This window comes from Oncorhynchus clarkii, chromosome 27 (genome assembly GCF_045791955.1).
Source record: "Oncorhynchus clarkii lewisi isolate Uvic-CL-2024 chromosome 27, UVic_Ocla_1.0, whole genome shotgun sequence".
Lineage (NCBI taxonomy): Eukaryota > Metazoa > Chordata > Actinopteri > Salmoniformes > Salmonidae > Oncorhynchus > Oncorhynchus clarkii.
This window is the reverse complement of record NC_092173.1, coordinates 18,019,611-18,046,265: the sequence shown is the minus strand read 5'-3', so window position 1 is coordinate 18,046,265 and position 26,655 is coordinate 18,019,611. Positions and strand designations below refer to the sequence as shown.

Below are 26,655 nucleotides of genomic sequence, written 5' to 3'. Positions count from 1 at the left end.
AGACTGCAGTTACAGCTCCAGTGCAGTGTGGCTGTCACAGCACACACACGCACTTACGTACGTAGGTACGCACGTTCACAAGCAGGCAGACGCAAGCACATTTTTTACAAAACATAGGTCAGAGGGAGTGTGGCGGTGACTCGCATCTGATTGTCAGAGTACCCCATTAAACAGTAATCTAGACACCGCTGCCTTGTTTACTTTAACATCTGATTGTCAGAGTACCCCATTAAACAGTAATCTAGACACTGCTGCCTTGTTTACTTTAACATCTGCAGCCTCTTCCACTGTAAAACCACTTAAAATGCCATTGACAATTTCAAGTAAAATATCTAATAAAATCTCCTTCCAACTGTAGCATCTTTCAAATCAACGTTCATATTAGGGATGTTAAATGTTAGTCAAATAAATGAATCAGCCCAGAACTTCTTCAGGAGGCAGAACAGGATGAGGCAGGAGGGATAGACAGAGGTTTGAGTCTCTGTAAGATAATGGGCATATAGGGTAGAACAGAATCATAACATTCAAAATCAGTTTGGAACAAAAGTTTGAACACAGATTTCCAGTTGACATCAATGTATGACTTAAGGTTTGTTGAATTTTCTCAAGGTAGGACTTAGTAGGTCCTTGATCATGAAGAAGCACAGAGGGCTGAATGCTGATCAATCTTACAGATCTCTGGATTTCAAGTGAACTTGTGTGGCTCAGTTGGTGAGTGTGGCACCAGCCAAGGTCGTGGATTCGATTATAAAAATGTATGCATGCACTCACTGTAGAGCAAGTTACTTTGGATAGGTGTCTGCTAAGTGGCATAATAAGTAAGTTGAGGGAAACACGTAATGAAAGAAGTCAAAGTTATGGTTTAACCATACACCTGTATGTGGGCCATTGTTTAAAGTACTACAGTGATTATGAAGTCATCCATGCAGCACAAAATAATAATGGTATTTGCAGCACTAGAGTTGAATCAATGACCTTCAATGAAAAATATAATTTCTCAATACATGTCGAAGTTCAAAAAAATATTGAAAAATAAAATGTTAAGTGCCTAGTATCACATACTGTATATTAATAATTTATTAATAATGCACATTGTACAGCTCATGATGATAAACCTCCTGAATCTCCCGCCACTAAAAAACGACCATTCAACTAAAAATCCATCCACCTCAGAAATCAACAGCAAAACAGTCCCCCTCTTTCGCATCCGTAATCTGTCTTCAGAGCCTTTAACTCCTCATTGAAGCAAGTGTTCTTTATATATAATTCTTTAAAATCTAGTCATATTAGTAAATTTGGTCTCCGTTCCCTTAACCAGAGTTGAACAGCACATTCACTTTTGATAGAAAAACTAAACAAAAAGATGCTGCTCCATCTCCCCATCTCCTTCTTCCCTCACTGCTAAATACAAATCAGGTAGTCCATGATGGCTTTGATCAATCCTGTTAACCGATTGGGCCAAAAGGTTGTCGGTCTATCTGTCCGTCTGCTCAGTAGCCTCCAATCACTCAAGCCCATTCTCCAGAGTCCTGATTCCGATGTTACAAACGCAGAGTAACGATTGTTCGACCGGTCTGTCCGTCATCAGTGGAAGGCGTAGAGCAGCAGGAGGATGGTGCAGACACCGATGACTGCACCCAGGATTAGGGAGTCTCGCCTCTTCCGCAGGTTGATTCGCTGGATGAGGTTGTTGATGGCTGGGAAACGATCTGGAGGAGGAAGTTAAGGGAAACAGAACCAAGTGCCAACCACCTCTTATTACAAGTATGTTCAGAAAATCATTACATTGGAATTATAAACTGGGTAGTTTGAGCCCTGAATGCTGAAATCCATAATATAAGACAGTTTATGACAAAACATTTTTTTGTACTGCTCTAATTACTTTGGTAACCAGTTTCTAATAGCAATAATGCACCTTTGGGGTTTGTGGTATATGGCCAATATACCTCGGCTAAGGGCTGTATCTGCGTTGTGTCATACAGAAGAACAGCCCTTAGCTGTGGTATAATCGTTCTAATCGTTAATTATAATCTAAAAAAGTCGAATTGCCTGCTTTTCTGATGTCACTGCTAATATTTTTGGTCTGTTCTGAAATTGTATTTCTGAAACAGGCAAGTGATCTTTTCTTTTGACAGCAAAGTGAAATATGATCCAATATGTTGTTCATAGAACCCTAGCAGGAGTGAGGAATGGAGCAATTTAAGCCCTCAATCCCCCCCAGTCAGTTAAATGGACCAGAATGGAGCAAACTGCTCCGCATGCTCAGATATTTCCTTAGAATCAATAGGAGTTTCTCCCCTGAAGAGGCTGGTTTTGGTGCCCCGTGTGAGGAATATATTGTATCGCCCGGTTGGAAGGCCTGACAACCATGCTCAGAGCAAAGAGAAGATACCAGGCAGAATCAGGCTCCCATTAAAGTGGCACTCCAGTCTACTTGTCACCTCATTTAACACCTGATTTACTTAACAAAAGGCACATCTCAATAGGTGGTCCAGGTATGTCATGACATGGCACAAGTGGTGGTGGGGTTAGCTTTCCTCCTCTGCTTTTCAAGCAAGGGGGAGGCCGATGACATCACACATTCCCATCAGACCAACTCATTGAATGCCCTACTCCTTGAAATTTAGATCAAAACATTTTTTTTTAACCTATTTAGTGACTTGTACTTCACTACATTTATACTTGCGATATCACTTTCCAACAGGAAAAGTTCAAAAACCACTGGAGGAGGTCTTTAAATCTTGCTGGGATAGATGTGTTTGATAACAATACAAACTGATCTTGGAGCATGCTCATTGGGCCTATATATATATTTTTTTTAATTGAACCTTTAATTTTACTAGGCAAGTCAGTTAAGAACAAATTCTTATTTACAAAGACGGCCTACCGGGGAACAGTGGGTTACCTGCCTTTTTCAAGGGCAGAATGACAGATTTTTACCTTGTCAGATCGGGGATTCGATCCAGCAACCTTTCGGTTACTGGCTTAATGCTCTCTAACCACTAGGCTACCTGCTGCCCCCCTATTAAACAGTTAAGATTCGTAACGTAAACCGACAGTCACTGGCATTAATTGTTTAACTTCTCTAGGGTAGGGGGCAGCATTCAGAATTTTGTGGATTACTGAAGAAAACACGCGAACAAAACAGTTTTTTGGATATCATTTTTTTGTTTTACCTTTATTTAACTAGTTAAGTTAAGAACAAATTCTTATTTTCAATGACGGCCTAGGAACAGTGAACCTGCCTGTTCAGGGGCAGAACGACAGATTGTCAGCTCGGGGGTTTGAACTTGCAACCTTCCGGTTACTAGTCCAACGCTCTAACCACTAGGCTACCCTGCCGCCCCAAAGAGACTATCGAACAAAAGGAACATTTATTAATTTTCTCTATTTCTGACTTCTACTTGGCTGGCTACTGTTTGTAATGATTTGTTTGCTGGGCTATGTTCTCAAATAATCGTAAGGTATGCTTTAGCCGTAAAGCATTTTTAAAATCTGACACCGTGGTTGGATTCACAAGAAGTTAATCTTTAAACCTATGTAAAATATGTTTTGTTTTCTGAATTTTTATAATTACTATTTCTGTATTTGAATTTGGCCCACATACCCTAGAATCGTCCCACATACCCTAGAGAGGTTAAGGGACTCTATAGCTGTATTGTGTCTGGTTGCAGATCACAGGAGGTAATAGTACGGTAAATAGAGGACCTAATGAGTAAGAGCGTTGCGCTAACAACGCCAAGGTCGTGGGTTCAGTTCCTGCGGGGATCAATTCACATTAACTCACTTCTGTAAATTTCTTTGGATAAAAATATCTTCTATGTGGCATTAAAAGACAATTATGATCAAATAAAAGTTGTTTAAAACACATACCTGGACAATCTCTAGAATTTCTTGTCGGATTAAATACCTATTTGTGAATTTGTTCTTTCTCAAACAGATATGAACATAGGGTTGGCTTCCCAGACACATTTTAAGCCCAGTCCTAAACATGATTTTTAATGGAGAATCTCCAATGTGCATAAAGTTTGCTAGGTGTTGTAAAGGATACTGGCCAGAGTGTTGACCCTGCTGTGTATGGACTTCAACAGCCCTCTCTGGGATGTCATGTTCTCCTTGGTCGCCATGGCAATACTGCAGGGAGAGAAGAAGAAGACAGTGACAAACACAGGTTAAATTATCTTCTGCTTTGTTATAAAACAGCTTTTCTCCAATCGAGAGTATAGGCAACACTACAATATCACACCTGTAAGGCTTGTTATCAAACAGCTTTTCTCTAGCAGAAAGTATGAGGCACGATTGTGTGTGTGTGGTAACCCAAGTGCAACTACCGTGACAGACAGAAGGCGGGTGGAGGCAGAGAAACCCATTAGAGGGGGAGGAGAACTTTCACATTAATTTAGAATGCAAGAGAGAAATACTGGGGGAGCAGAGTCTGAGGCCCTGTGGATATTAGCGCAGAGATACACTGAGGCGTGTAGTGCTAGCACACAGTGTTTCCCAATTATATTTTTTCAGGAGTGGTGGCAAGTGTAGCAGTGGGGGGGATTTAGAAATGTTAACACATTTTATTTAAAGATGTAATAAACAGAAATACCTTATTTACATAAGTATTCAGACCCTTTGCACCCGAGGTCAATTTCTAGCCTCATGGTATTCTGTTTCCATTGATCATCCTTGAGATGTTTCTACAACTTGGAGTCCACCGGTGGAAAATTCAATTGATTGGACATGATTTGGAAAGGCACACACCTGTCTCTATAAGGTCCCACAGTTGACAGTGCATGTCATAGCAAAAACCAAGCCATGAGGTCGAAGGAATTGTCTGTAGAGCGCGCCGAGACAGGACTGTGTCGAAGCACAGATCTGGGGAAAGGCACCAAAAAAATAAATCTGCAGCATTGAAGGTCCCCAAGAACACAGTGGCCTCCATCATTCTTAAATGGAAGAAGTTTGGAACCGCCAAGTCTCTCCCTAGAGCTGGCTGCCCAGCCAAACTGGGCAATCTGGGGAGAAGGGCCTTGGTCAGGGAGGTGACCAAGAACCCGATGGTCACTGACAGAGCTCTAGAGTTCCGGCCTTTATGGTAGAGTGGCCAGAAGGAAGCCACTCCTCAGTAAAAGGCACATGACACAGCCCTCTTGGAGTTTGCCAAAAAGGCACCTAAAGGACTCAGACCATGAGAAACAAGATTCTCTGGTCTGATGAAACCAAGATTGAACTTGTCACGAACCGGCTCAAAGCCCGTAACAAAAGGGAGACAACGTGGAGATAAGGAGTAACAAAACATATATATATATTTATTAAATAAGTAACTAAGTATAATATACAATGGTGTGTGTAATCAGTAATGTAAGTTAGTGTTTTGCATGCATTAATGTGATAATGCAGGGTGTTGAAAGGTGCCAAAGCAAACAACCAAAACACCACCAAGAAACACAACAAAATCCATAAAGGTGTCTGCATGGAGAGAGTCTCCTCCATGAATGGGGAAGTGGTGTATTTATCCTGGGACACACCGGGCCCAGGTGTATCCCATGTAACTGACGACCCTCCCAACTCCGCCCACCGGCATCCTAATAAGGAAACAAGAACAAAGAGAGAATACAGCAGACAGAGTGGGAGGGTCGTCACAAACTCTATGGCCTGAATGCCAAGCGTTACGTCTGGAGGAACCCTGGCACCACCCCCACAGCACGGTGGTTGCAGTATCATGCTGTGGGGGTGCTTTTCAGCAATTGGGACTGGTAGACTTGTCAGGATCGAGGCAAAGGGCGCTAAGTACAGAAGAGATCCTTGATGAAAACCTGCTCCAGAGCACTCAGGACCTCAGACTTGGATAAAGGTTCACCTTCCAACAGGACAACGACCCTAAGCACACAGCAAAGACAACACAGGAGTCTCTGATTCTCTTTGAGTGACCCAGCCAGAGCCCATATTTGAACCCGGTTGAACATCTCTGGAGAGACCTGAAAATAGCTGTGCAGCAACACTCCCCATCCGACCTGACAGAGCTTGAGGATCTGCAGAGAACAATGGGAGAAACTCCTCTAATGCAAGTGTGCAAAGCTTGTAGCGTCATACCCAAGAAGACTCGAGACTGTAATTGCTGCCAAAGATGCTTCAACAAAAAGGTCTGAATACTTGTGTAAATGTGATATTTCTGTTATGTTTTATAAATTAGCAAACATTTCTAAACTGTGTGTGTAGATTGATGAGGGGGAAAAAACTATTTCATCAATTTTAGAATGAGACTAACCTAACAAAATATGGAATTATATTATATATTATATTAAGTTCAAATAAGTTTTCTTTCAGTATTGTTGTAATTGTCATTATTACATATACATATATATATATATATATCAGTCCCCTCCTGTACTCCCTGTTCACCCATGACTGTGTGGCCAAATATGGCTCCAACACCATCATTAAGTTTGTTGATGACACACACACACACACACACACACACACACACATATATATATATATGTGTATATATATATATGTATATGTGTGTGTGTATATGTGTATATATATATATATATATATATATGTGTGTGTGTGTGTGTGTGTGTGTGTGTGTGTGTGTGTGTGTGTGTGTGTGTGTGTATATATATATATATATATATATATATATATATTTTTGTAAAAATGACAATTACAACAATACTGAAAGAAAACTTATTTGAACTTAATATAATACATCAATAAAATCAATTTAGTCTCAAATAAATAATGAAACATGGTCAATTTGGTTTAAATAATGCAAAATCACAGTGTTGGAGAAGAAAGTAAAAGTGCAATATGTGCCATGTAAAAAAGCAAACGTTTAAGTTACTTGCTCAGAACATTAGAATATAAGGGACCTGGTGGTTCCTTTTAACATGAGTCTTAAATTGTAGTTCTTATAGGAATTATAGGACTATTTCACTCTATACCATTTGTATTTCATATACCTTTGACTATTGGATATTCTTATAGGCACTATAGTATTGCCAGCGTAATCTCGGGAGTTGATAGTCAAACATAAAACACTCCAAGATGGCATAGCAGTTCAGACGTCTTTTGTCCTCGTCTTGTAGTGTCCCTTTCTTCGCATACCTTTATATATATATTTTTTATTTTCCATAAACTCATCTTCAAAACACTCTCCTGCAACCCGCCTCACCAATTTATGTATTATTTACCTCAAATCTGTTATCCTCCATAGAAGCTAACCAGAAGCTTGTATGTTCCGGCTCAGACCGGAACATACCGGACCTATTTTTCTCTCCATGTCCCCGGATTTCAACCGCTAACTAGCTGCTATCCGTGTGACTATCGGCTTTCGTCGATTCCGGAGCAAACATCAATTATTCCGGAGCTAGCATGCTGAAGAGTTCCATCAGTCACTCCTGGGCTACAATCACCTATCCAGACCCGTTTTACTGCCAACGCGGAGCCACACCGGGCCTTCACAACTGGACTACCGACGTTATCTACCCGAGGGAGTTATCCGGCTGGCTCCTCCGTCGCGACGTTACCTGAACGCCCATCTGCGGTCCGCTAATCGTTAGCTGTCTTATCGGCTGCTATCTGAATAGACCTATCGGACAATTTATTATTATTTTTATTTTTTTCTTCTTGGGCCTCTATAACTATATCTATTGTTTTTTTAGTTTTTTTTTGCGAATTGGATTCATCCCCTCTACCACACGGAACCCCACTAATCCTACCGACGGAAACGCACGAGGTGGCTAATAACAGACCTCCATCCTATGCTAGCTTGCTACCAATGGCCCGGCTAGCTGTCTAAATCGCCGTGACCCCAACCAACCTCACTACTCACTGGACCCTTTTGATCACTGGACTAAGCATGCCTCTCCTTAATGTCAATATGCTTTGTCCATTGCTGTTCTGGTTAGTGTTTATTGGCTTATTTCACTGTAGAGCCTCTAGTCCCGCTCACTATACCTTATCCAACCTATTAGTTCCACCACCCACACATGCAATGACATCTCCTGGTTTCAATGATGTTTCTAGAGACAATATCTCTCATATCATCACTCAATACCTAGGTTTACCTCCACCGTATTCACATCCTACTATACCTTGAAGCTATTTTATCGCCCCCAGAAACCTCCTTTTACTCTCTGTTCCAGACGTTCTAGACGATCAATTCTTATTGCTTTTAGCCGTACCCTTATCCTACTCCTCCTCTGTTCCTCTGGCGATGTAGAGGTGAATCCAGGCCCTGCAGTGCCTAGCTTCACTCCTATTCCCCAGGCACTCTCTTTTGATGACTTCTGTAACCGTAATAGCCTTGGTTTCATGCATGTTAACATTAGAAGCCTCCTCTCTTGTTTTATTCACTGCTTTAGCACACTCTGCCAACCCGGATGTTCTAGCTGTGTCTGAATCCTGGCTTAGGAAGACCACCAAAAATTCTGAAATTTTCATCCCAAACTACAACATTTTCAGACAAGATAGAACTGCCAAAGTGGGCGGTGTTGCAATCTACTGCAAAGATAGCCTGCAGAGCTCTGTCCTACTATCCAGGTCTGTGCCCAAACAATTTGAACTTCTAAAAATCCACCTCTCTAAAAACAAGTCTCTCACCGTTGCCGCCTGCTATAAACCACCCTCTGCCCCCCATCTATCTTCAGAACTCGTGCTGCTAGGCGACCTAAACTGGAACATGCTTAACACCCCAGCCATCCTACAATCTAAGCTTGATGCCCTCAATCTCACACACATTATGAATTAACCTACCAGGTACCACCCCAAAGCCTTAAACACGGGCACACTAACCACTCTAAATACACCTCTGCTGTCTTCAACCAAGATCTCAGCGATCACTGCCCCATTGCCTGCATCCGTAATGGGTCAGCGGTCAAACGACCTCCACTCATCACTGTCAAACGCTCCCTGAAACACTTCAGCGAGCAGGCCTTTCTAATCGACCTGGCCGGGGTATCCTGGAAGGATATTGATCTCATCCCGTCAGTAGAGGATGCCTGGTTATTATTTTTTTTAAATGCCTTCCTAACCATCTTAAATAAGCATGCCCCATTCAAGAAATTTAGAACCAGGAACAGATATAGCCCTTGGTTCTCTCCAGACCTGACTGCCCTTAACCAACACAAAAACATCCTATGGCGTTCTGCATTAGCATCGAACAGCCCCCGTGATATGCAGCTGTTCAGGGAAACTAGAAACAATTATACACAGGCAGGTAGAAAAGCCAAGGCTAGCTTTTTCAAGCAGAAATTTGCTTCCTGCAACACTAACTCAAACAAGTTCTGGGACACTGTAAAGTCCATGGAGAATAAGAACACCTCCTCCCAGCTGCCCACTGCACTGAAGATAGGAAACACTGTCACCACTGATAAATCCACTATAATTGAGAATTTCAATAAGCATTTTTCTACGGCTGGCCATGCTTTCCACCTGGCTACTCCTACCCCGGTCAACAGCACTGCACCCCCCACAGCAACTCGCCCAAGACTTCCCCATTTCTCCTTCTCCCAAATCCAGTCAGCTGATGTTCTGAAAGAGCTGCAAAATCTGGACCCCTACAAATCAGCCGGGCTAGACAATCTGGACCCTTTCTTTCTAAAATTATCTGCCGAAATTGTTGCCACCCCTATTACTAGCCTGTTCAACCTCTCTTTCGTGTCGTCTGAGATTCCCAAAGATTGGAAAGCAGCTGCGGTCATCCCCCTCTTCAAAGGGGGGGGGACAGTCTTGACCCAAACTGCTAAAGACCTATATCTATCCTACCCTGCCTTTCTAAGGTCTTCGAAAGCCAAGTCAACAAACAGATTACCGACCATTTCAAATCTCACCATACTTTCTCTGCTATGCAATCTGGTTTCAGAGCTGGTCATGGGTGCACCTCAGCCACGCTCAAGGTCCTAAACGATATCTTAACCGCCATCGATAAGAAACATTACTGTGCAGCCGTATTCATTGATCTGGCCAAGGCTTTCGACTCTGTCAATCACCTCGACAGCCTTGATTTCTCAAATGATTGCCTCGCCTGGTTCACCAACTACTTCTCTGATAGAGTTCAGTGTGTCAAATCGGAGGGTCTGCTGTCCGGACCTCTGGCAGTCTATGGGGGTGTCACAGGGTTAAATTTTTCGACAGACTCTTCTCTGTATACATCAATGATGTCGCTCTTGCTGCTGGTGAGTCTCTGATCCACCTCTACGCAGACGACACCATTCTGTATACTTCTGGCCCTTCTTTGGACAACCCTCCAGGCAAGCTTCAATGCCATACAACTCTCCTTCCGTGGCCTCCAATTCCTCTTAAATACAAGTAAAACTAAATGCATGCTCTTCAACCGATCGCTGCCTGCACCTGCCCGCTTGTCCAACATCACTACTCTGGACGGCTCGGACTTAGAATACGTGGACAACTACAAATACCTAGGTGTCTGGTTAGACTGTAAACTCTCCTTCCAGACCCACATTAAACATCTCCAATCCAAAGTGAAATCTAGAATTGGCTTCCTATTTCACAACAAAGCATCCTTCACTCATGCTGCCAAACATACCCTTGTAAAACTGACCATCCTACCAATCCTCGACGATGTCATTTACAAAATAGCCTCCAATACCCTACTCAACAAATTGGATGCAGTCTATCACAGTGCCATCCGTTTTGTCACCATTGCGACCTGTACGCTCTTGTTGGCTGGCCCTCGCTTCATACTCGTCGCCAAACCCACTGGCTCCATGTCCTCTACAAGACCCTGCTAGGTAAAGTCCCCCCTTATCTCAGCTCGCTGGTCACCAGAGCAGCACCCACCTGTAGCACGTGCTCCAGCAGGTATATCTCTCTGGTCACCCCCAAAACCAATTATTTATTTGGCCACCTCTCCTTCCAGTTCTCTGCTGCCAATGACTGGAACGAACTACAAAAATCTCTGAAACTGGAAACACTTATCTCCCTCACTAGCTTTAAGCACCAACTGTCAGAGCAGCACACAGATTACTGCACCTGTACATAGCCCACCTATAATTTAGCCCAAGCAACTACCTCTTTCCCTACTGTATTGATATTATTTATTTATTTTGCTCCTTTGCACCCCATTATTTTTTATTTCTACTTTGCACATTCTTCCACTGCAAATCTACCATTCCAGTGTTTTACTTGCTATATTGTATTTACTTTGCCATCGTGGCCTTTTTTTGCCTTTACCTCCCTTATCTCACCTCATTTGCTCACATCGTATATATTGTTTCTACTGCATTACTGACTGTATGTTTGTTTTACTCCATGTGTAACTCTGTGCTGTTGTATGTGTCGAACTGCTTTGCTTTATCTTGGCCAGGTCGCAATTGTAAATGAGAACTTATTCTCAACTTGCCTACCTGGTTAAATAAAGGTGAAATAAATAAATAACTAAAAACAGCGAAGAGCTGCTGGCAAATGCAGGAAAGTGCTGTTTGAATGAATGCTTACGAGCCTGCTGCTGCCTACCACCGCTCAGTCAGACTGCTCTATCAAATCATAGACTTAATTATAATAAACACAGAAACACGAGCCTTAGGTCATTAATATGGTCAAATCCGGGAAACTATCATTTCGAAAACAAAACGTTTATTCTTTCAGTGAAATACGGAGCCGTTCGGTAATTTATCTAACGGGTGGCATCCCTAAGTCTAAATATTGCTGTTACATTGCACAACTTTCAATATTATGTACAATTATGGCAAATTAATTACGGTCTTCGTTAGGAAGAAATGGGCTTCACACAGTTCGCAACGAGCTAGGCAGCCGAAACTTCTGCATATACCCTGACTCTGCATGAACTGAACGCAAGAAAAGTGACACAATTTCCCTAGTTAAAATAAATTGATGTTAGCAGGCAATATTAACTAAATATGCAGGTTTAAACATATATACTTGTGTATTGATTTTAAGAAAGACATTGATGTTTATGGTTAGGTACACATTGGTGCAACGACAGTGCTGTTTTCACGAATGCATTTGTTAAATACTACTTCACCCGTTTGGCGAAGTAGGCTGTAATTCGATGATAAATTAACAGGCACCGCATCGATTATATGCAACGCAGGACAAGCTAGATAAACTAGTAATATCATCAACCATGTGTAGTTAACTAGTGATTATGTTAAGATAAGTTTAATGCATCTTCCACTTAAGAATGATGGAGGCAAGTTTAATGCTGACTTACCTTGGCTCCTTGCTGCACTCACGTAACAGGTCGTCAGCCTGCCACGCAGTCTCCTCGTGGAGTGCAATGTAATCAGCCATAATCGGTTTCCAAAAATGCTGATGACCGATTGTTATGAAAACTTGAAATCAGCCCTAATTAAATGGGCCATTCCGATTAATCGGTCGACCTCTAATCCCTAAGGTAAAGCAAGGTGGTGGCAGAATCATGCTGTGGGGATGGTTTTCAGCGACAGGGACTGGGAGACTAGTCAGGATTGAAGCAAAGATAAACAGGTATGCAAAGCTTATAGTGTCATACCCAAGAAGACTAGAGGTTGTAATCGCTGCCAAAGGTGCTTCAACAAAGTACTGCGTAAAGGGTCTGAATACTAAAATATTAATTAGTAACAAGTTCTACAAAAAAAGTTTTTCCTTCTCATTATGGGGTATTTTGTGTAGATTGATGAGTGGAAAAAATCAATTTACTCAATTTTAGAATAAGGCTGTAGCCTAACCAAATGTGGATAAAGTACTTTCCGAAGGCACTATACACAGACACACACTTCATAGCAAAAAAGCTTCAGAGAACAACCCTCTGTTAGATATTGTTTTCCCCAGACACCTCAAGACAGCAGATATACAATCTTATTTGAGAAAAGAAAATGGTAGCTTTCACATGGTAACTGTAATTTAGTCTGAAGAGACTAAATGCACCGTCAGAGACAGTACCATTCAGTTAGAGTCCATTTCCTTCAAAGACGTAAAGCCTGGAACAAAGCCTGAGGGCACTAGCTAATTTCAGATCTTGCATCTCAGTTCAGATATAGTACATTTCTGTTAGCGCGGTTATTTTCTTATAAGGCATGAGGCCTGGAACAAAGCCTGAGGGCTCTAGCTGATTTCAGATCGTGTGGTGTTCTTCGGTGTACATGGACATCAAGCACTTAATGTTCTCCCATCTCCTTCAACTGAGTGCTGCCTTGTCATTGGAAGATTAAATAGCTGTGATATGAAAACTTCCTCACCATGTAAGGATGTGGGTGCACTGTGTGTTGAGTGTGTGGGAGCGAAGGTGTTTGAGAAAGTGTGGTAGTTTACCATTTGTAGTACATGTTTGAATAAGCGTATGTGTGTGTTGTCTAATCTTCATCGCTGCCAGCTGCTGACAGCCTAACACCTCGTAGGGTGTTACTGAGGGGACAATCAGTCCCTATGCCAAGGATCTAGCTCATATATCATGTTGTCCAGAGTCAGAGGGGAAGACCAGTCGCCTCTCTTCCCAAAGCCCAACGCTGCTGACTAACACTGGGCCAGCGTTAGCGCTACGCTAACGCGCTGGCAATCAGAGCTGCTATCTGATAGGGGTGAGGCTAAAGCACACACACACTGACTCGACCTGTCTGAAAACTAGCTCAATGCTAAACTAATTCAGCTCATCACCGTTAGCATCTAAAGTAAAGTCACTGTGGGGTTTCTAGATACGTTTATTGAGACCAATTCTCTCCAGTCTAACCCCAATTTGACAGAGCTTAATATGAATATGTTACTTTAACTACCAAAAACAGCATTTCTGTGCTGTGAAAATCGCACTCTTTTCTTTCTGCTTTGGTCACTGGAGTCCCAACTGTTCCTCTCAAAACATTGTCGATTTTTATTTCCAACCTGGGTCTTAAAGCCCAATGTATATTAATTCACATAAATGAATCATAGCTCAACCCTCCTCGTCCCCACAGGGCATAATAACACACAAAAACTAATCAGGAGAAAAAATACGCTTCATTATCTTCTGGCTGTGTGCGTGGATGTGTCTTGTTAGGCGTGTTCAAGACGGGGAGGGAACCGGTAATGACCGTGGCTTTCTCATCCAGTGTAATTTTCTGCTTGGCTAAAACAAGAGGGAAGAGAGAGGGAGACTCGGGTGGGTGAGGGGGGGCTGGACAGGAAGAGGATCTGGACAGGAAGAGGTGCTGCACGGCCCACAAATCCACTTAATGAAGCACCTGTGCCAGTAGCCTCCCCTCCGGCAGCAATCTGTGGGTGGGCTGCGGCAGGAAGAGAAGATGGATGAGAGGGGAGGGAGGGGTAGATGGAGAGGGATGGAAGGATAGATAAGAGGGTGGATAGATTCAGAGGAGTTTGGGCTGGGTGACCACACATGACTGGGGAGGTTGGGGATGCCCCTAACAGGATAAGATGCAGAGGCAACAGGGAGGCTGAGATGGTGGGAGGGATAGAACAAACAGGGAGGCTGAGATGATGGGAGGGAAAAGGCAACAGTGAGGCTGAGATGGTGGGAGGGAAAAGGCAACAGTGAGGCTGAGATGATGGGAGGGATAGAACAAACAGGGAGGCTGAGATGATGGGAGGGAAAAGGCAACAGGGAGGCTGAGATGGTGGGAGGGATAGAGGCAAGAGGGAGGCTGAGATGATGGGAGGGATAGAGGCAAGAGGGAGGCTGAGATGATGGGAGGGATAGAGGCAACAGGGAGGCTGAGATGATGGGAGGGATAGAGGCAACAGGGAGGCTGAGATGGTGGGAGGGATAGAGGCAACAGGGAGGCTGAGATGGTGGGAGGGATAGAGGCAACAGAGAGGCTGAGATGGTGGAAGGGATAGAGGCAAAAGGGAGGCTGAGATGGTGGGAGGGATAGAGGCAACAGGGAGGCTGAGATGGTGGGAGGGATAGAGGCAACAGGGAGGCTGAGATGGTGGGAGGGATAGAGGCAACAGGGAGGCTGAGATGGTGGGAGGGATAGAGGCAAAAGGGAGGCTGAGATGGTGGGAGGGATAGATGCATAGCCCACTTCCTCGCTCTTCAAACTTTGCTTGACCATATCAACCCACTTAGGCCTGAAAGCTGTTCTTGTCTCCATCTCTGGGCTAATGGTGTAATCTCATCTAAATGGTGTCAGAGTGGATGTTAAGAGGTGGGGTCAGAGGCAAGGAGCTCCACACAGACCAAGATCGCCATCTGATCTGTCAGGATCACTATGGTCTCTTTAGAGAGACTTCACCTCATGGCCATGGAGATGTCTAACGTCCAGTGTAGCTACCAGTTTAAAGACAACAAAAAAGTGCACACTAGGGAGTACAGTAGTGTGTGTGTAACGATCTCCTAAAGTCCCAACAAGGATAGTAAAACAAAAAGTATCCCTCATGGGGACATTTCCCAGGTCCCCACGAGGGCAAAGACTAGGTTAGGGGGTTAGGGAAAATAGGATTTTGAATGGAAATACATTTTAGTTGCCCACAAGAATAGTAAAACATATGCTGTGTGTGTGTGTGTGAGAGAGAGAGATAATGTCTGTCTGCATTAGGCTTACCTTATTGTGTCATCCATCAGCCGGTCTGAGCTGCAAGGAGAGGGAGAGAGAATCAGAGAAGAAAGAGATGGTTAGTTTCTGTGGTGAGGCAGCAGCAGTGTGGTGATATGGGGGAGATCGAATGCCTTGAGCTCCTCCACATATCTCTGGGAGTCAGGGTGGCAACAATCGGTGCCAAGCTGGCCAGAATCCTGATCAGGTCCCTGGGCGGGATGCGCTGGGATCCACTTCCTCCCTCCATCCATCCCCAGCAGCACCCCTGCTAACAGAGCCTATGGGCTGAAATCCTTACCTTGGATTTATGTGGTGGGCCTTAATTCCAATTTCCCATTGACTTCAATGTATGAAGTTATGATTAACAAGAAAACAGAGTTGCTTTGTGCATCTTGAGTTAGGATGAGGAACTACTGAATATGTCCCAGGTCACGGTTGGGGTCATAAAGCCATATGATTTGATGGGATGGTTTATGACAGCTGTTGTGTCACCTACAGTGCCTTCGGAAAGTATTTAGACCCCTTGAATTGTTCCACGTTGTTAGGTTACAGTCTCATTCTAAAATGGATTAAATCGTTTTTCCCCCTCATCAATATACACAAAGTTTAGAAATGTTTGCTAATTTACAAAAAACATCACATTTACACAAGTATTCAGACCCTTTACTCTGTACTTTGTTGAAGCACCTTTGGCAGCAATTACAGTCTCGAGTCTTCTTGGGTATGACGCTACAAGCTTTGCACACTTGCATTAGAGGAGTTTCTCCCATTGTTCTCTGCAGACCCTCAAGCTCTGTCAGGTCGGATGGGGAGTGTTGCTGCACAGCTATTTTCAGGTCTTTCCAGAGATGTTCAACCGGGTTCAAATATGGGCTCTGGCTGGGTCACTCAAAGAGAATCAGAGACTCCTGTGTTGTCTTTGCTGTGTGCTTAGGGTCGTTGTCCTGTTGGAAGGTGAACCTTGACCCAAGTCTGAGGTCCTGAGTGCTCTGGAGCAGGTTTTCATCAAAGATCTCTGTACTTTGCGCCCTTCACCTTGATCCTGACTAGTCTCCCAGTCTCGATTGCTGAAAAGCACCCCCACAGCATGATGCTGCCACCACCATGCTTCACCGTAGGGCTGATGCCAGGTTTCCTCCAGATGTAACGATTGGCATTCAGGCCAAAGAGTTCAATCTTGGTTTCATCAGACCAGAGAATTGTGTTTCTCAAGGTCGAAGAGTCTTTAGGTGTCTTTTGGCAAACTCCAAGCGGGCTGACATGTGCCTTTGCCGAGGAGTGGCTTCCGTCTTGTAACTAACATTAAAGCCTGATTGGTGGAGTGCTGCAGAGATGGTTGTCCTTCTGGAAAGTTATTCCATCACCACAGAGGAATTCGAGAGTGACCATCGGATTCTTGGTCACATCCCTGACCAAGGCCCTTCTACCTCGATTGTTCAGTTAGGCTGGGCGTCCAGCTCTAGGAAGAGCCTTGGTTTCAAACCTCTTCCACTTAAGAATGATGGAGGCAACTGTGTTCTTGTGGACCTTCAATGCTGCAGAAATGTTTTGGTACCCTTCCCCCAGATCTGTGCCAACACAATCCTGTCTCGGAGCTCTATGGACAATTCCTTCAACCTCATGTCTTGGTTTTTGCTCTGACATGTACTGTCAATTGTGGGACCTACAGGTGTGTGCGCGCCTTTCCAAATCATGTCCAATCAATTTAATTTACCACGGATGGACTGCAATCAAGTTGTAGAAACATCTCAAGGATGATCAATGGAAATAGGATGCACCTGAATGCATACCTGAAATCTGACCGATGTGTCTTGTGTTTTTTTCACTGTCAGTCAAAGTCAGGCTTTCACCTAGATTCACCGGGTGAGTCTCATGGAAAGAGACTAACGTTTTGTACACTCAGTGTATACCTCACTTGAATATGAACACACACAGACAAAAATAGTACTACTTCTAACTTCCTACTTCCCAAGGTGCCCCAACCTATCCTCCAAACAAATAGCCTTGCTATCATTTCTAGTCCCCTTCACTCTGACACAGTACCAATCACCTCAGAGCTCATCTCTTCACACACAGCTAATAAATAGCCTGCTGTTTAGTTGGTGTGTCACCTCATACTGTGTCAGTGCAGTGGCAGACCTGGCCCTTCATTCATCTGCAGCCTGAAGACAAACCAGTTGATGAAAACATTAAGCCTGGAGATCAGCACTGTTAGCAATGTGCTGTTAATCGTTATAAAATGGCCCCAGATGCTGCTGACAAGGCCCCCTTCAGTCTCTCTTCCTGCCCTATAGCAATAGTCTCTTATTGCTGTGCAGAGCCGTTTTCCATATGGTATGGATCTTTAAATTACTACTAGCTTACCCTAGACTCATGATTTGTTTAATATTTTTTTTGCTTACTAAATGATTCCATATGTGTTATTTCATAGTTTTGTCTTCACTATTAATCTACAATGTAGAACATGGTAAAAATAAAGAAAATCCCTTGAATGAGTAGGTGTTCTAAAACTTTTGACCGGTCGTGTACATTACAGCATTATGGATGCTAACCAATTAGAACGGAGCTAATGGTGTGGAATGGTGGAGGGATGGGATGACTGTTACAGTATATGGGCACTGGGCAGCATCTTACATTAAATATTGCTGTGATGGAAATACTGAACGCATTCTGAAGACAAGGCAATCTGCTACTCCTGTAGCTCTGTGTGGCTTTTAAAGGAACACCCCCACCTCACCCTTTTCCTGAACAGACAGACTGTGTGTGTGTGTGTGTGTGTTGACAGGTTAATTAAACCAGAGGTGTTGTTGTGATGTTGATGGACCCAGGCAGTAACATCTAAGCTGGAGATAATTACTGTCTGAGTAAATAATTTGTTTGGTTTTCTAGGCCCTGGATGACTAAGGGGTAAGCTGGGCTCAGGAGATCCAGGATCCTGCTCCCCTGAGTGGGGGAGTCCCCAGAGTATACTGTCCTACCCTGGAGGGAGAGGACATTGTGAAAAGAACTCTCCTCCATCTAGTCCCACAGAGCCTAATAACGTCACAGCATGCATACTCTCCTAGTGTCACGATCCCCCCTGTGGCTCAAGTTGCTCGTCAAAAACAACGGTCTCCGCACTTTATTTCCTAATTAGAATCAATACTGATAATGTTTCAGAAAAGGAGGAAAACCAAAAACAAAGTAGCAGTCAGTTCAGTCCTCCCTTCAGGGAACAGGACACCAGGGTATAGCTAGGTCATTGGTGAACAAATCTGGAACATTTCCAAACCGCCATTGTTGGAAAAATAATGATTTTATATTGTACCAGACAGGACGTGATTGTGATAGTCAAGCCAATTTGAATCATGTCGTACACAACAGTACTACACCTTGGTGTCTCAGCTTTGCGCATGCACACACACACGGATACCCACGGACACACTTCATCCCCTCTTCCCCCAGTGATGAATGTCCTCCGGGGGGGGGGGGGGGGGGCAGTAGGGGACACGGGCGCAGCCATCCTTCATTCCTGTGCCACCTGGCTTTACTGAGAGAGACAGATCTATGACTAGCAAGGTCCTCTTGTTACTAAATGGGCTGACCAGTGCCTGGCAACCACATATTTTATGGTTAGGACTTGAGGGAACAGCATGACTCAAGGAGAGGGAGAGTGGGAGGGGGGACAAAGGAGGGAGAGAAAGAGGTGAGGGGGGAGGGGCAGCACAACTCAAAGAGAAAGGAGGAAGGTTGAGTGCAGAGCTTTGCGGTCTCTAAGTTGGTCTGGCTCGTGTCCACGGGGAAGAAATATGGAGGTTGCCAAAAATTATGAATTAAAAGAGGGCTTGATAATCAGGGTGGAGAGTGAGTGTTGACAATACAGTAGAAAGTGTGTGTAGCTGTGTTCCCAAAGGAAACAGTTGTATCTGCTTATCAAACCATTACAGGTACAACTGCATTTAGTGAGCTGGTTTAACTAAACATGGATCATTATTTTCATCAATTCAGAAAACAACATTACCATTACGATGTCTTGATCCATGTTTGTATGATTTGTGTTCCTGTTTAAAAACGTACCATAACATTTTTAAAAAGGGGTTGATTCTCTACCCTTCTCCTGAAGTGTGCACTTACACACTCCCGTCATGGATTTAAAAGGAATGAACTGGTGTGAGGAATATGGTGGAAACTCCTTCCAGAAATGCTCGCACCAATCCAATGCATGATTGGGAGTGAACACCTCTGGAGAAGGGTATAGAATTGGAATATGAGGAGGATAGTGGGTTACTCTGGCAAAGTCATTGGTGGAGGGACACAAAGCCAAAAGGCCATGTCCTCATACTGAACACAGTCACACCTCAGAATACCAGATGGGTCACACACACACACACTTCCTTTCCCAATAGAAACTGTTCTAACCTCGCACTATTACAATAGCCAAAGCAGCACACATGTACCTCAGACATAGCCCATGGTACTAGGTCTGGATACTGTATTAACCATATTATATACTGTATTTAACATTTGTTGGTACAGTTTTAATATTTAGTCAAGAATAGATTGATGTTGCCCCAAGAGGAGATCAAAAATGATGTTTTAAAGCTTTGAATAACAACAAATGTCTGCCTGTCACTTTGGTAAAAGCCTGAGGAATGGGGCTGGAGAAAGACTCTCGCATTAATAGACAGAGCTATGGATGTGAAGACTGACCAAGTTATTTAATGGATATTTTGAAGGGTTCTGATTGGGTAATAGAGTTGAACTAAGCTTATGTGGAAAAAGTTATATTCTTCAAGAATAAAGGCCGAGGTGATGACAAAATGTAAAATCAGCCGGTGATTGTCAAGCAAATAACTGTCTCACGGTAATTGACCGTTAATTAACAAACACATTGAGCATCACCTGGCTTCCACACAGTCTACAAGCCTCTGATGCAGACCTTTGGAACTTCTACATTTTAAGTGTAATAAATCCATAAGATATAGTCTATACCATTCAATAAATTCATTATTTATTTTAGACAGGTCTAAAGAAACATAATATGAAGAAAATGTAGTCTATTTCAGAAGAAAAGAATAGCATACTGAGTTTTCCTTATGTTAGGTCCTGATCTGGCTATGCTATATGGCTGTGGGCTACACTAGTTCATTTAGCAGACAAGATTATCTTAGAATTCTGTGGCGTTATTTTATAGTTAGAAGAATATGATATTTTCTCCAAAAGTTGAGGGAATGAGCATTAAGTGTTGGGCGGTTAACAAAGAAATAGGCACTCCTACATGCTTAATTTAGAGTTATTAACCTCTCTGGGATATGTGGGATGCTAGCGTCCCACCTGGCAAAAAGCCAGAGCGCCATATTCAAATAAATTACTATAAAAATCTAACTTTCATGAAATCACACATGTGTAGCTTTAATTTGTATCGTACGTGTTGTGAATCCAGCCAACATGTCAGATTTTAAAAAAGCTTTTCGGCGAAAGAAAACGATGCTATTATCTGAGGATAGCACCTCTTAACAAAGAGAGAGAAGCATATTTCAACCCTGCAGGCGCGACACAAAACGCAGAAATAAAAATATAAATCATGCCTCATCTTTGACGAGCTTCTTCTGTTGGCACTCCAATATGTCCCATAAACATCACAAATGGTCCTTTTGTTCGATTAATTTAGTCGATGTATATCCAAAATGTCAATTTATTTCACGCGTTTGATCCAGAAAAACACCGGTTCCAACTTGCGCAACGTGACTACAAAATATCTCAAAAGTTACCTGTAAACTTTGCCAAAACATTTCAAACTACTTTTGTAATACAACTTTAGGTATTTTTTAAAGTAAATAATTGATCAAATTGAAGACGGGATGATCTGTGTTCAATACAGGAAAAAAACAAACTGATGCTACCTTTCTGGTCACGCGCCTCGAACAAACAGTACACTTGAAGTGACCCTCGTTTTGAACAGGGCTACTTCATTACACAAAGGAAAAACCTCAACCAATTTCTAAAGACTGGTGACATCCAGTGGAAGCGGTAGGAACTGCAAGAAGGTCCCTTAGAAATATGGATTCCCAATGAAAAACCATTGAAAAGAGAATGACCTAAAAAAAAAAATTCTGAATGGTTTATCATTGTAAGGCTGCATGATGAGACTAATGATGATTTGAAAAAAGTAGCTTGAAAAGGCATGAGCTCTGCTTAGTTTTTTTGCGCAGAATGTATACTTGGTCTCATTCACAATTTGAGAAGCAATTGATAATGCTTCAAACTTCACGGCGGCATCCTCTTTGTGAGGCCATAATGCACCCTAAAAAAATCCATGTCTTTTGCAGCTCCTCTCCCTGAGTGGTGCCTGCTCTGAAGCACTTCTCACTAACACGGCTCTCCATCAAGTGATCTGGTCTTTCTCACAGGCTACAAGTGAAGACAGAGACAATGAAGAGGATCTTGGAAGAACGGTGCACATTCCTTTGTCAGCCAACAAGATGAGTAGGCCTAACGAACAGCAAAAGCATTAGCCTATGTCAATCTACTATCCCCCATAGTACAAAAGTTGACCTATTATATTCCGTGTGAGAAATAAATATTCCAAACATAGTCTGGGATGGTTGTGGGATGCGATAGATCCCAAATGAATACAACCGCTTGCATCAAAAACCTTTTTAAAGCATTTTAGCTTAAAATGTTGATAAACTACTAAGCTATTTCTTCACAATGTAAGGGCAGCAATGCGCACAGGGCAGTAGGCTATAAATGTGAATGTTCCGTTAGCGGGAAAACACCATTATCAAAAGTGACCACAAATGTGATTATGCATTTAATGCTTTTATTATAAAGGTGCATTTTTATGGTGAAAATGATCTTCCCCAAACTTGAAACTCATGCACTGCCAGTTAGCTCTACACCCCTGGTAAAGTGGATTAATGTGCTTAAGTTATTTGGCCACTTTAGTTGTGATACAAACCTTATTAAAACATATAGGCCAATGGGGGCTAGGCTACATGAGGTGTGTGACTATGATTTTTAATTTTTTGTTATCATAAGACCCCTTGACTTTATCCACAATTTATTATGGTACAACCTTATTCTAAAATTAGTTTTTATTTGCATCAATCTACACACAATACCCCATAATGACAACGGAAATATCACATTTACATAAGTATTCAGACCGTTTACTGAGTACTTTGTTGAAGCACCTTTGTCAGAGAATACAGCCTTGAGTTTTCTTGGGTAAGTTTGGCACACCAGCATTTGGGGAGTTTCTCTCATTCCTCTTTGCAGATCATCTCAAGCTCTGTCAGGTTGGATGGGGAGTGTTGCTGCAGAGCTATTTTTAGGTCTCTCCTGAGATGTTCGACCGGGTTCACATTAGAAGTCGAAATAGGAATGGCCGATTAATTGGGGCCGATTTCAAGTTTTCATAACAATCGGAAATCTGTATTTTTTTACACCTTTATTTAATCTTTATTTAACTGGGCAAGTCAGTTTAGAACACATTTTCAATGACGGCCTAGGAACGGTGGGTTAACTGCCTCGTTCAGGGGCAGAACGACAGATTTTTACCTTGTCAACTCGGGGGATTCAATCTTGCAACCTTACAGTTAACTAGTCCAACGCAATAACAACCTGCCTCTCTCTCGTTGCACTCCACGAGGAGACTGCCTGTTACGCGAATGCAGTAAGCCAAGGTAAGTTGCTAGCTAGCATTAAACTTATCTTATAAAAAACAATCAATCATAATCACTAGTTAACTACACATGGTTGATGATATTACTAGTTTATCTAGCGTGTCCTGCGTTGCATATAATCGATGCGATGCGTATCGTTGCTCCAATGTGTACCTAACCATAAACATCAATGCCTTTCTTAAAATCAATACACAGAAGTATATTTTTAAATCTGCATATTTTGCTTAAAGAAATCCAGGTTAGCAGACAATATTAACTAGGCGAAATTGTTTCACTTCTCTTGCGTTCATTGCACGCAGAGTCAGTGTATATGCAAAAGTTTGGGCCGCCTAATTTGCTAGAATTTTATGTAATTATGACTTAACATTGAAGGTTGTGCAATGTAACAGGAATATTTCTACTTATGGATGCCACCCGTTAGATAAAATACGTCTTGTTTTCGAGATGATAGTTTCCGGATTCGACCATATTAATGACCTAAGGCTCGTATTTGTGTATTATCATGTTATAACTAAGTCTATGATTTGATAGGGCAGTCTGACTGAGCGATGGTAGGCACCAGCAGGCTCGTAACTTATTCATTCAAACAGCACTTTCGTGCATTTGCCAGCAGCTGTTTATGACTTCAAAAGCCTATCAACTCCCGAGATTAGGCTAGTGTAACCGATGTGAAATGGCTAGCTAGTTAGCAGGGTGCGTGCTAATAGCGTTTCAAACGTCACTCGCTCTGAGACTTGGAGTGGTTGTTCCCCTTGCTCTGAAAGGGCTGTGGCTTTTGTGGAGCGATGGGTAATGCCGCTTCGAGGGTGGCTGTTGTCGTTGTGTTCCTGGTCTGAGCCCAGGCAGGAGCGAGGAGAGGGACGGAAGCTATACTGCTACACTGGCAATACTAAAGTGCCTATAAGAACATCCAATAGTCAAAGGTTAATGAAATACAAATGGTATAGAGAGAAATAGTCCTATAATTCCTATAATAACTACAACCTAAATCTTCTTACCTGGGAATATTGAAGACTCATGTTAAAAGGAACCACCAGCTTTCATATGTTCTCATGTTCTGAGCAAGGAACTTAAACGTTAGCTTTCTTACATGGCACATATTGCACTTTTACGTTCTTCTCCAACACTTTGTTTTTGCATTATTTAAACCAAATTGAAGATGTTTCATTATTTATTTGAGGCTAAATTGATTTTATTGATGTATAAGTTCAAATAAGTGTTCATTCATTGTTGTAATTGTCATTATTACAAATAAATAAAATTAAACAAATTGTCCGATTAATCGGTATCGGCTATTTTTGGGTCCTCCAATAAATCGGTATTGGCTGTGTGCTTAGGGTCGTTGTTCTGTTGGAAGGTGAACCGTCACCCCAGTCTGAGTTCCTGAGCGCACTGGAGCAGGTTTTCATCAAGATTTCTCTGTACATTGCTCCATTCAACTTTGCCTGGATCCTGACAGTTTCCCAGTCCCTGCCACTGAAAAACATCCCCACAGCATGATGTTGCCACCACCATGCTTCACCATACGGATGGTGCCAGGTTTCCTCCAGACATGACATTTGGCATTCAGGCCAAAGAGTTCAATCTTGGTTTCATGAGACAAGCGTATCTTGTTTCTCATTGTCAGAGTTTTCAGGTGCCTTTTGGCAAACTCCAAGAGGGCTGTCATGTGTCTTTAACTGTGGAGTGGCTTCCGACTGGCCACTCTACCATAAAGGCCTGATTGGTGGAGTGTTGCAGAGATGGTTGTCCTTCTGGAATGTTCTCTCATCTCCACAGAGGAACTCTAGAGCTCGGTCACAGTGACCATCGGGTTCTTGATCATATTCCTGACCAAGGCCCTTCTTCCACAATTGCTCAGTATGGCCCGGCAGCCAGCTCTAGGAGTAGTCTTGGTGGTTCCAAACGTCTTCCATTTAATAATGGAGGCCACTGTGTTCTTGGTGACCTTCAATGCTGCAGACAATTTTTGGTACCCTTCCCCAGATCTGTGCCTCGACACAATCCTGTCTTGGAGCGCTACGGCAATGCTTTTCGACCACATGGCTTGGTTTTTGCTCTGACATGCACTGTCAACTGTGGGACCTTATATAGACAGGTGTGTGCCTTTATAAAATCATGTCCAATCAATTGAATTTACCACAAGTGGACTCCAATCAAGTTGTAGAAACATCAAGGATGATCAATGGAAACAGGATGCGCCTGAGCCCAATTTCAAGTCTCATAGCAAAGGGTCTGAATACTTATGTAAATAAGGTATGCTTTTTATACATTTGCAAACATTTCTAAAAACCTGTTTTCACTTTGTCATTATGAGATATTGTGTGTAGATTGCTGAGAATTTAAAAAATATTTAATCCATTTTAGAATAAGGCTGTAACGTAACAAAATGTGGAAAAGGTTAAAGGATTTGAATACTTTCTGAAGGCATTGTATAATTCACAAGTGATAAGCTGATAGTGTCACCCATCAGCAGTGGTGTAAAAATACTGAAGTACTACTTGTCTTTTTGGGGGTATTTGTTCTTTACTTTTTATATATATATATATATTTGTCAACTTTTACTTCACTACATTCCTGAAGAAAATAATGTACTTTTTACTCCATACATTTTCCTTCACACCCAAAACTACTAGTAACATTTTGAATGCTTAGCAGGAAAGGAAAAATGGTCAAATTCACTCACGTATCAAGAGAACATCCCTGGTCAGCCCTACTGCCTCTGATCTGGAGGACTCACTAAACACAAATGCTTTGTTTGTAAATGTGTGTGTTGCAGCGTGCCCATCTCTCCGTAAAAAAAAGATAATGGTGCCATCTGGTTTGCTTAATATAAGGAATTTGGAATGATTTTTACTTTTGATACTTAAGTATATTTAAAACCAAATACTTTTACTCAAATAGTATTGTACTGGGCGACTTTCACTTGAGTCATTTTCTATTAAGGTCATTATTCTATTAAACTTTTACTCAAGTATGACAATTGGGTACTTTTTCCACCACTGCCCTACTATTCTTGATTTAATCTCGTCTTTATATATACTAAATAATATGTGTGAAATTAATTTGGATTTAGAATGGACCATTATAATGCACCCGTCTCAAAACGGAGGAAACAAACATGTGTTCTCTACACTTAAATAGCAAATGGAGGACTCTTTTCCCGTGGTTTATTTTCATGTGGTTTATTTTCATGTCAGACAGGTAGGCTATACACCTGCTGTAAATATAAGCAATGTGCTTAATATTAGGAAAGTTGAGAAATAAATATAGTAGGCCTAGCCTATAGAAAGAGGATCCCATCAGCTTTCTAAGAGGCCATCACTCTGTATTCTCACGCAATTTCACAGCCTATGGAAATGTTGCACAACATGGGCTCTCACGAAGTTTGATTAGATTTTCAATTACATTTGCATTGATGTCAGAGATTACAGGGACAATAGTGCGCCAAGTACCAGGCAGTTTGATAGGCTACTAATGACCATCAGCAGCATCAG

The 26,655-nt window shown here is 42.4% G+C and overlaps 1 protein-coding gene across 2 annotated transcripts in view; it reads right to left on the bottom strand.

Moving 5' to 3' along the window:
- Positions 1-1,061: 1,061 nt before the first annotated feature.
- Positions 1,062-26,655, bottom strand: part of LOC139386357 (Golgi SNAP receptor complex member 1) — a 53,966-nt gene continuing 28,372 nt past the window's right edge. For both annotated transcript variants that reach the window (XM_071131895.1, XM_071131896.1), the window contains exons 7-9: positions 15,498-15,527; positions 4,052-4,134; positions 1,062-1,709 (exon numbers count right to left, since the gene is read on the bottom strand). In XM_071131895.1, the coding sequence (XP_070987996.1) occupies positions 1,585-1,709; positions 4,052-4,134; positions 15,498-15,527 (238 nt within the window). In that variant the 3' untranslated portion in view covers positions 1,062-1,584. The remainder of the gene's footprint in view (positions 1,710-4,051; positions 4,135-15,497; positions 15,528-26,655) is intronic.